This window comes from Drosophila elegans, unplaced genomic scaffold (assembly GCF_018152505.1).
Source record: "Drosophila elegans isolate 14027-0461.03 unplaced genomic scaffold, ASM1815250v1 contig_208, whole genome shotgun sequence".
Lineage (NCBI taxonomy): Eukaryota > Metazoa > Arthropoda > Insecta > Diptera > Drosophilidae > Drosophila > Drosophila elegans.
The window spans coordinates 24,308,835-24,319,031 of NW_024545578.1; the positions used below are offsets into that span (position 1 = coordinate 24,308,835).

Below are 10,197 nucleotides of genomic sequence, written 5' to 3' on the forward strand. Positions count from 1 at the left end.
ATTTAGTGACTTGTTATTTTGTAATTACGCTCTAAAACCAGAAAATAGGCAGTGCAAAAACGAAATTAAATTATATTTTGACAGTAACGCGTTTCGGGTTTACAGATCAAGCACGTTAATTAAAAAATCCCATTATTATCTCCGGTATTTCCATTATTTAGTATTTGCATTACAGTCAAACTGTTATAAGATAAACTTTGAAAATTATAGTACAAAAATTATGTTTTAATATTATTTGTAAACTTAATTCTTAGGTTTTATTAAATATATCCGTCGATAAAGAAATTGCACCACCCAAGGCAACTACCCTCCAATGTGGGTTTTCACTGTAAGTCGTTTTCAAATCGATACCGTTCCGGTTTCGCATACCTTATATACCCTCGCAAAGGCTGTTATTATTTTCGTCAGAAGTTTGTGAGTGCAGAAAAAAACGTACATATCTCCGACTATAATTATTTCGTATAGACATGCCCGTCAGTAAAAATCTAGTGTATGGGATGATTTTATGTTACAGCTAACACAGTAACGAGGATAATAAAACATCGGTACTCGCAAGTTCACTTCTGTTATCGTTTTTATAACTACATTTTATAATAAAACTATAAAGAAATTAATTTTTACAAGCCAAAGTCAAAAAAGATGAAAGTGAAAAGGGAAAGGGAAAACCCCTTGCAGATTTACATAAAATGAAATATTAGATTTTTATGCTTATATTATAAGTTTATCACGATTCACTCTTTCAATTTTTTCAATGACACGAATATATATACACAAGCAACATTTAAACTGTAATTTTAAAATAGTAAATTATCACTTCATCCAAAAAATAGAATTAATATAGTTTGGTTCCTTGTTTCATCCACAAAGTCCTCAAAGTAAGAGAATAGTTTGCCTAGAAAGAGGCGGACGGACAAATGCTGATCAAGACTATTATCTCCTCATTCTATTTATATAATATTTTGTAATACACTTTGCAAGGGTATAGAAATATGGTCGTGCTATTGTAATTTGATAATAATTTCACGCATTCTTGTAATTACCTTTAAATACAATGCTGTTTATAATTTCCCTAGCTTGGTATTGAATGTAGCCGTCCGGTTGAAAACTAAATCGTTTTAATCGAACCCATTTGTATAGCAGCTAAACCAAACACTAAGTCTTTATTAATTTATTAATTAATTTAATTTGCACTGAATATCAAGGTTACATATATTTTATATGACCGATAATATTCCCTGATTATGGCTAAAACAAAGACTGCCTTTAAAAGGGTACTAAAACGCAAACACAATCATTGCCCTAATATAAAACTCTTTGGCCCTGGTCATGAACATGATTAACATATCTATAGAACATTTACGACTGCATATAGTTTATTCTATAGGTATATATATACCTACTGTCTGCCCCTGAGCAAGTGCGTCGGCCTAATGGTTTGGCCGCTGGCCAATTCGGAAAAGGAAAAGACATATAAATTATGGAACAATCACGTTTGCGGCACGTGACCCTTAGAAATTATCAAATTCGTGAGAAATTATAAATATGGATGCTCGATTTTCTAGGGGAAAAACTTGAATAGATAAATAAATGCTAATATATACACTATATACACTTAGACAATAATACTTTACGACTCTCATTATAATAGCCAATAATGTGATTCATTTTATTATCCATATTCTAGTTTGATGGAAAAGCCCGTGAAATTCCCAAATCAATATCAGGACGAGCTTGGGTTTAATAGCACTGGTGAGGAAACCTGTCCGTTGGACTTTGACTACGTATCACCCGTAGTGGATCCCGCGATCCACTTTCACCGTAGCCAATCCCACGCCGACACACTACACCGCGGCATAATCTCCAAGCGAGTCTACCAAAACTCGGAACCCCACGAAACCGGCAGTCTTATCAAGGCGCCCATGCCGCTCAACAGTTGGTCGGTCGATCGGTCGGTGGTGCGATCTTCCTCACTCGTCGACGGACTCGAACAGCGATCGTTGATCGTTGATTGCTAGCGTCGCGTTCCGGAGATCGGAGATCGCAGCAGGCACTCGCAGTGCGAGACGCGATCCGCTGCCCTACACATCGCGTAACTGCTCGGGGCGTCGTGGGTAAAAATAAGTGTATATGTTAGAAACCGTAAATGAAAATAACGCAGTGCATAAATAAACCAAATACGCTTCTGTTCTGATTCGGTTCCGAATCACTGAGGGCAAAGATTGGGAAATGGCAGCCAGCGAAGCGCCACCCACACAGGCAACGGTGGAGGTGGAGTTGCCACCGCCACCGGTGAAGGATTCGGAGGACGTGACCCTGGACGCCATATTGAAGCATCTGGGCCAGTTCGGTCGCTTCCAGCTGATCATATTCATGCTGATCTGCCTGCCGATGATGTTCCATGCCATGTTCTCGGTCACATATGTGTTTACAGCCGCCACCGTGTCGCACAGGTGAAGTTAATGGCCAGTCAATGGGCCTTTACCGTCTGACTTAGTTGTCCAAGTTCGAATCCGAATCTGAATCCGAATCCAAAAATCCAACCCCCGACAGGTGTAACATCGCAGAGTGCGATACGCCGGAGAGCGCCTTCTACGAGCCGCACACGGAGTGGAGTATCCCCAGGCATGGCCGGGATCTGGACGCCTGCAAGCGGTACACCAACTTGGAGCTGCCCCAGTGGAACCAATCGGTGGCCGAGGACATTTGCTTGCCCATACATTTTACGAACATTTCGGAGGCCTGCCCCGACAACAAGTTCGTGTTCCGCGACAATGAAGTTACCATTTCGAATGACGTGAGTATCAAAGTACCACTGCCATTGGGGGTGCTGTTATCAGGTGCTACGACACCAGACCAACTGCATGCCAGACTCTCAAATCCCACGGCGGCAGACGTTGGACTTTGATAACAAGTCATCCGATTAAGGCACCTGCTGCCTGGATCAATGCATACTCAAACAAACTCCAAAATGGTCATTTACTCAGAATTTCATCATGTCATAAATACCCTTATCTGTAGGACATCAGAGTTAAATCAAAAATATCAGAGTTTGATTAATTTGATTATTAAGGTATTTATTAACTTGCTCAGAAAATAGCCACTCCACATCGAAGTACAGAGATTTTAGGGTAATCAAATTCGTATGGAGCACTCCCCCCAGTTGCTTTCAAGATCACAAGGCCTAATTATCGCACGGGTTCAATGACTAAATTTGTATTTCAGCGATAGCAGACGAAAAGTAGTTTACAATCTTAATCAAATAGTGGGCACTCAGACGGGGCCCGCAATGGGTTAGGAAAATGATAGGATTGCAGTAAACGATCGTAAAACTCTTAACGTATTGATTATACGTTACTCAACTAGCAATATAACGTATACGCCAAGTGCGCCAGCTGGATTAACAGAAAGACCATTGTGAAGGTCCAAAGGTAAACAGAATTCATAATATTTAGTTAGCGATTTAGGCGTAATGGAGGAATTTTACCACTCATAAGGTAAACAAATTTTGAGCGAACATCTGATGTGCCAACCTTTGAGCAGATGATTATGTTATGTTCCCTTTTGGTAATGCCGGAAGCTGTTGCCTAAGTGGCCTGATGAGCTTTCATGCCGAAACGTTCTTTATCAGACAATTGGACACGTAGATGGGAGAACAGTAGCCAGCTGACAAGTACCTCAGACAGCAATAGCGTAGCAATTGCAACATGGAAAAACAAATTTAGATTAAGATAGGTACATTAAGGTTACAATTTACATTAATAGTTAAGGTGGATATCAGATACGGCTCGGGAATTAGAATCTTTCGGATGATACCCTGACCTATATGCAATGTAACAAAGCCGATTGCGAATTATAGCAGCATAAAGTCGAGCTTGATACTCTGAGCTTCATTCAATATGACCACCCTCTGTGTATATGTTTTACAAGAAAGGAAGCAAACTTCGGCAAGCCGAAGTTCATATACCCTTGCAGCTATTGCAAAAAGTAAATATTCTTGATAACATTAAAATTATAATTTACTTGCGCATATGTTTAAAAAAATTGAATCATATCTCATGATTTGGAGCTCAATTATTCGATAGTTTCTATTTTAATAAAATTAAAAGCGTTATTTTGAACTGTCAAATTATTAATAAATCAAAAAGAATTAAAACAAGAAAAAAAGCAAACTTCGGCAAGCCGAAGTTCATATACCCTTGGAGCTATTGCAAGAATTAAACATTTTTGAAAACATTAAAATTATGATTTACTTTCGTATATGTTTAAAAACATTGAAGCTATGATGATTTGCAGCTCAATTATCTGATAGTTATTTTATATATTTTTATTATTTCTATGGGAGCAATATGATATAGACGTCCGATTTTGATAAAATTTAAACCATAATTCTGAAATATTAAACAAAAAATTAAAAAACAGCAAAGTTATAATTTTTTTTTATTTATTTTTCCGATTGTTCTTATGGGAGCTATATGTTATAGTCGTCCGATCCGGCTCGTTTCGACTTATATACTACAATAGAAAGACAACTTTTGGGAAAGTTTCATGCTCTTTTTTAATTTTTTTTATTTCTTCGACAGAAAGTAATGCTTAAATATTTTAGAATGACTGTTTAAATTTCATCAAAATCGGACGTCATTAACATAAAGCTTCCATAAAAAAATACAAATATTTAAAAAAAATATTTTTTTTAATGTAACTTTTCTATTTTGTAATATTCTTAAACATTCTTTTTGTCCTATTAACAAATTGACAGTTCAGTTTGCCCTTTAATTTTATTAAAATCGGATAACGATATAATATAGCTACCATAGGAACTATCGAATAATTGAGCTGCAAATCATTATAGCTTCAATGTTTTTAATCATATACGCAAGTAAATCATAATTTTAATGTTTTCAAAAATGTTTAATTTTTGTAATGGCTGAAAGGGTATATGAACTTCGGCTTGCCGAAAGATGAAATTGTTTGACTCTATATGGCTCGCAAATTGCACAGAAAATAAATGGTCCACATGAATGAGGGTCTTCAAATAGCACAGCTTTTTGAGCGAAGACTTGTTATAATAAAAGATTTGCATCATGAAAATAGTTTCATTGTAGTTCGGCATTTTCTGCGATGATGAGTGGAAGCTATCAATGGTCGGAACCATAAATAACCTGGGACAGTTCTTCGGCATTCCCATCGGCGGCTTTGTAGCAGATCGGTTAGTGTGCTCCATATCTCGTAGTTAATCCAGTAAATAGCAATCCACAATCCCACCCATCAGCTATGGACGCAGCTTCTCGATCGCTTTGGGCGGCATTTTGGGCGCTGTGCTGGGAGTCATTCGGTCCTTCTCGCCCAGCTACGGCTGGTTCCTGGTGTTCGAGTTCCTGGACAACATGACCAGCAGCACACTGTACTCCACCTGCTTCGTGATCGGCATCGAGTTGGTGGGACCCAAGCGACGGGTGCTGGCCTGCAGCGTGATCACGGTCTTCTATGCGGTGGGCGAGGTGCTGCTGGCCATGGCCGCCAAAGCCTTCCCCGACTGGCGCATCCTGCTGCGCATCACCTATTTGCCCTCGCTGATCCTGTTGGCCTACTTCTGGATCCTGCCGGAGAGCGTACGCTGGCTGCTCAGCCAGGGCAAGGAGGAGCGGGCCAAGAACATACTCCGGCGGGCAGCGCACGTCAACAAGCGCGAGCTGCCGGAAGGCATGCTGGACAAGCTCGTGCTGGCCAATCGGGACAAGCTGGAGCAGTCGGCGGAGAGCCGGTTTCCCATCCGCGAGGCCTTCAAGAACTTCAAGTGGCGCATCGCCAACTGCTCCTTCTGTTGGATCGTCCACGTGCTGGTCTACTACGGTCTGAGTCTCAATGTGGTGCTGCTCGACGGCGACAAGTACAACAACTTCGCCTACGTGGCCCTGGTGGAGATTCCCGGCTTCTTCATGCCCCTGTTGATCATGGACCGCATCGGCAGGCGGTATTCCCTCTGCGGCTTGATGCTGGCCAGTGGCCTCTGCTGCGTCGGAACGATCTTCGCCGGCGGGGATCAGCCGCTGCTCCAGCTGGTGCTGTTCCTCGTCGGCAAACTGACCATCACTGCCAGCTTCCAGGTGCTCTACTTCTTCGCCTCTGAGATCTACCCCACGAATCTAAGGAACAGCCTGCTCAGCTTCTGCTCGATGATGGGCAGGTTCGGCTCCATGCTGGCACCGCAAACGCCTCTTCTGGTGGGTACTCTGTGCAGCACTTCTGTTCCTCCGTTCTCTCCTAAGTGCCTTGAAATCTCTCTCTTCCAGGCGAAGTATTATGCCAGTGCTCCGGCCATGCTCTTCGCCGGTGCCGCCATCGTGAGCGGACTGCTCACCCTGTTCTTCCCGGAGACCACCAACGTCGTTCTGCCCACCACAGTGCAGGAGGCGGATGCCATCGGTATCAAGAAGAAGCCGTCGCAGGGCAAGGAACTCGATCTGGTCGGTGCGGCAAGCCAAACGCAGTGATCAGTGGAGTATAATCTTAGTCTAGGCAGCCTGCAAATACAAAGACATTTATCTTTAAAATTGTTACAACTTTAAGATTAAGCCATATATATACATATATCGATTTTATAGCATTAACAGAGCACTGGGTTTGATTTATTGAAATTGATGGATGGAAGTGGTAATGATCAACATTCATACTTAAGCCTAAGGTTATAGAAAATGAAGAATGTACAATTAAAAATATGTGCGTTTCATTAACTGACTTGCTTGTCAGAACTTATAAATGTGAATCAATTTACAAATAACATAAAAAATCTTCATTTCTCATTTAACTGCGTAATATTTATATTTGGCAGCAATAACAAAACAAAAAAATTCACAAATCAATTTTGCTGTCCAGAGCCTGATTTGCAAAACATATAGATATTTGCACAATCAAAATATTTTGTGTTTTTTGTTTGGAATTAAAAAAAAAGAAAAAAATTTCATTCAAGTTTGATAAATTCCCAAAACAAAAGGTGTGTTCTTAACTTTGCTTTCGCTTAAATCTTATAGAAATCAAAAGTTCGAGTGTTAAACTAAAGCTGTTTGTGGTCCATTCTTAGTAACTAATCTAGATTAAACTGGATGGCATGGATGGGAATCAATTCCTTTGGCTAAAAAACTGGGCAATTGTCTTGTTTCCACTTGAGGAGGCGGCAATTGTGTTGTTCAACTGCCCTTGTTTTTGCTTCTTTGGCTGAGCCGGTGAAGTCTTCTCCTTGCCAAGGGCCGCAGTTCGCGTGCGCAGATCCTGCTGGTTCAGTTCTCGCTGCAAGTTTCTGGCCACGTGGTAGTCCAGGTGCTCCGGCATGTCCACGCTCTTGATGTAAGCCTTGCACTCGGTGCACTGCTGCATTTGCGAGTCGCTAGAAGGTTGCTCCTGGGTTGGCTTGGCGCTGAAGAACTTGGTAATGCTGTTGGTGGACCGAACTGTGGTATTGGCCACGCTAGCAGAACCAGCCGTCTTCTTAACCTTCTTCGGTGGCGTGGGTTTGGGCGACACCTTCTGGCGACCCTGCATCCGCTCCTCCCGCTCGCTGCTTCGCAGCTGTTGACTCAACTCCTGGGCGAAGTGATGGTCCCTATGCGTTTGCAGGCTTCTGACGTCGTCGGGTATACTAGCTCCGCACTGATCGCATTTGACCATCGGTAGAAGATCGATGCGAAGCTCGGGGACTGCAAACTCTGCGTAACTTTGCTTGTAGTTTTTGTCAGAACTGTCCAGTTCGTCGAATTTCCGTTTGGAAGTCGAAGGCAGCAGTTCTTCTTCAGTGAGAGGAGGGAGCTTAAGGCGATCGCAGTGCTCCATATTCTCGTTATTGGATTCGGATAGTTCCTTTTCTGCTGTAGCACTGGAAGGTGTTGTTTGCTTCTCTGGCGGAGCTTTGAAAGATGGTCTCTCTTGCGCATTTTTGGATGTGGAAGGTAATTCGTTTGCCACTGATTTAAAGGTATTCTTAGTTAAGTCCGTCTCCTCTTCAGTGTCTGCATCAAAATCTTTTGTGTTACTAGCCTCAATGGCGTCCAGTTCTTCGGCCAAGTTTAGCATGTCCGATGAGTCTTCGCCTGCTGCCTCAGACTCATGCTGACGAGTAGCTTTTTGTTGTTTCAGGTACTGGGAAAAGAAACTTTCCTTTAACTCTGGCGGCGTTGAGGTGGGAGTCGTTCCCTCCGCTGCTGATTCGGTTTTTGTGGCCGCATGGAGTTTTTGTTTGTACTCTTCGACGAAACTCTTCTTTTGTTCAGCAGCAGTTAAGTGCTCCTCAGGTTGGACTTCTGACTTTGTATCCTCCTTTTTCGCCCCCTGCAGGTAGTTGGCGAAGAAGTTCTTCATCTTAGACTCCTCCGTCTGCTTTGGCTTAGCTGGCACTTGGACCTTTGGCGGCTGCACTGCCTCCTCCACGCTGACCCTTCGCTTTTTGGCAGCCTGGTTGGCAAACATCTCCTGCAGCTTGTTCTGGGCATTCGAGACGGTTTCGAACTTGCCCACACTGATGCCAAGGAACTTGATGGCATTGTTCAAAACGGAATCGCTGCCGGAGCGCAAAAACGTCTTAGTGTTGGCCTTGATGAGGTCCAGGGCATATTTCGCGATGGACTCCTGGTCGTAATCCTTGAGCGCTGTTGATCGGGAGCTGGCCACCTCCTCGCCGTCAATGTCCTGCACGTATTGTACCACCATATGCTTGGCCTTGCGGTTGTTCTCGATGAAATCCTTCTCCAGCCGGTCGTTGATCTCAGAGGAGAGCTCGCCCAGCCAGTGCTGCAGCGTTTTCAATCCCGTAATGTTGTTCCGGCCCGGAAACTTTTTGCAGCAGCCGATACTCTTGGAGTAGAAGCGCGGAGTCACTGCCTCCAGATCGATGCCGCGGGCGATGTTAAAGAGCCAGGTACTGGAACGAGAAGAGATAAGTTACTCCGAACGGGGTTCAGTCCAGTTACTTAACGCACCCATTCTTTTCATCAAACTTTCTCTGCAGCTCGGCCTCCGTGAACTTGACCACCTGGCCCAGGAACTTTATGCCCAGGGTCTCGCACACCACCTCGCCGAACTTGCCGCCCAAACCCTTGATCTTGCCCACGGGCAGGGAATCAAAGAGAGCAGCGGTCTCCGCCAGCGGCAGAATGGTCTGCTTGTTGGGCTTGTTCATGCCGGCCGCCAACTTGGCCAGGATCTTGTTGTGCGCTATTCCCGCCGAGCACTCGTAGCCGGTCTCCTCCTTGACCGCCAGCCGCACCTCTCCGGCCACAGAGGCGCCGATGAGCAGTCGTATGTCGCTCTGCCGGACGGCGGGAAGGTCGTTTTGATCGTAGGACATCTGGAAGCGTTCGTCGTCCACGTAGGGATTGGCGAAGCGGTTCGTGATCTTGTTGACGTAGTCGCCAATGTTGGGATAGCCCACGGCGAAGGTGTTCACCAGTTCCTGGGGCTTAAGAGCAAAGGCGCCCTGAAAGGGGGAAAAAGCGATAAGAAATGCTTTCGGCTTGGCGCTGACCACTTACGCTCTGCATCTGCTGCATTCGCAGATTCACGGTCTCCGTGATGTCCAGATAAGCCTCGTCCACGGAGGCGCGCTCCAGGAGCTGCGTAAAGCGCTGCAGCACATTGGCCACCTCCTTGCCGGCGTCGCGGTACTTGCTGGTGTCCGCCTTCTCCCGGATATTGGGCACCTGGCAGAGCACAATGTCCGGGCACAGGTCCTTGGCCTCGTCGCCGCGCATGTGGCGTGTCACTCCCTTCGCGCGAGCCGCATAGTTTACCGCAATGATGCCGCCCCCGCGCCACGGATTGTACTGGACGACGGCTAGCGGTCGATTGCGGTACTCCGGCTGCTGCTTCTCCTCCACCTGGCAGAAGAAGCAGTCCATGTCCACCAGCAGGACCACTCGGTCGTACTTGCTCTGCATGCTGACATGGCTGCGTGAGCTGGTCATGTTTTGATTTCGTATTATTGCGCGAAATTTCCGTGCGCGCCAGCAGTGTGACCGTAGCCGTGGTTTTTTTAAAATACCTTAGAGTCTCGATGAATGTACGTGAAAAAAGAAGTGGCTTTGTTATACCCCAATCACACACAGCACATCCCACCCAAACAAGTGACACTATCTCAAGCATCATCAATGATTGAAAAGTCCAGTTTTGCATATTTATAAAGACTTTAAGATAGTTCCCTGAAATGGAACA

General features: G+C 44.4%; 3 protein-coding genes across 4 annotated transcripts; 2 read left to right on the forward strand and 1 right to left on the reverse strand.

Annotated features, from left to right (window-relative positions):
* The first annotated feature begins 254 nt into the window (after nt 1–254).
* Nucleotides 255–2,015, forward strand: LOC121467074. Its single transcript, XM_041708066.1, has 2 exons — nt 255–328; nt 1,685–2,015. Exon 2 carries the CDS (start codon nt 1,689–1,691, stop codon nt 2,013–2,015), a length of 327 nt encoding a protein of 108 aa, XP_041564000.1. The 5' UTR covers nt 255–328; nt 1,685–1,688.
* LOC108143241 (organic cation transporter protein) lies at nt 1,991–6,610 on the forward strand. Of its 2 annotated transcripts, XM_017267539.2 has the most exons (5): nt 1,991–2,450; nt 2,551–2,794; nt 5,103–5,206; nt 5,270–6,221; nt 6,291–6,610. In XM_017267539.2, the coding sequence occupies exons 1-5, from the start codon at nt 2,227–2,229 to the stop codon at nt 6,489–6,491; spliced, it is 1,725 nt and encodes a 574-aa protein (XP_017123028.1). In that variant the 5' UTR covers nt 1,991–2,226; the 3' UTR covers nt 6,492–6,610. The 2 variants fall into 2 exon arrangements, with proteins under 2 accessions (XP_017123028.1, XP_041563998.1); XM_041708064.1 differs by lacking the exon at nt 1,991–2,450 and having other exon boundaries at nt 2,729–2,794; nt 5,092–5,206.
* On the reverse strand, nt 6,595–10,002 carry LOC108143240 (DNApol-eta). The gene is made up of 3 exons (XM_017267538.2): nt 9,519–10,002; nt 8,967–9,463; nt 6,595–8,908 (listed from the first exon to the last, which is right to left on the reverse strand). The coding sequence occupies exons 1-3, from the start codon at nt 9,948–9,950 to the stop codon at nt 7,117–7,119; spliced, it is 2,721 nt and encodes a 906-aa protein (XP_017123027.1). The 5' UTR covers nt 9,951–10,002; the 3' UTR covers nt 6,595–7,116.
* Nucleotides 10,003–10,197: the final 195 nt, after the last annotated feature.

Bases quoted from the DNA above. Each gene is read 5' to 3' on its own strand.
- LOC121467074 (XM_041708066.1), top strand. From the start codon at position 1,689: ATGGAAAAGCCCGTGAAATTCCCAAATCAATATCAGGACGAGCTTGGG.
- LOC108143240 (XM_017267538.2), bottom strand. From the start codon at position 9,950: ATGACCAGCTCACGCAGCCATGTCAGCATGCAGAGCAAGTACGACCGA. The intron at 9,464-9,518 runs GTAAGTGGTCAG...TCCCCCTTTCAG, and splicing joins GAATGCAGCAGATGCAGAGC to GGCGCCTTTGCTCTTAAGCC. The intron at 8,909-8,966 runs GTGCGTTAAGTA...TTCTCGTTCCAG, and splicing joins AAGTTTGATGAAAAGAATGG to TACCTGGCTCTTTAACATCG.
- LOC108143241 (XM_017267539.2), top strand. From the start codon at position 2,227: ATGGCAGCCAGCGAAGCGCCACCCACACAGGCAACGGTGGAGGTGGAG. The intron at 2,795-5,102 runs GTGAGTATCAAA...GTTTCATTGTAG, and splicing joins AAGTTACCATTTCGAATGAC to TTCGGCATTTTCTGCGATGA. The intron at 5,207-5,269 runs GTTAGTGTGCTC...CCCACCCATCAG, and splicing joins GGCGGCTTTGTAGCAGATCG to CTATGGACGCAGCTTCTCGA.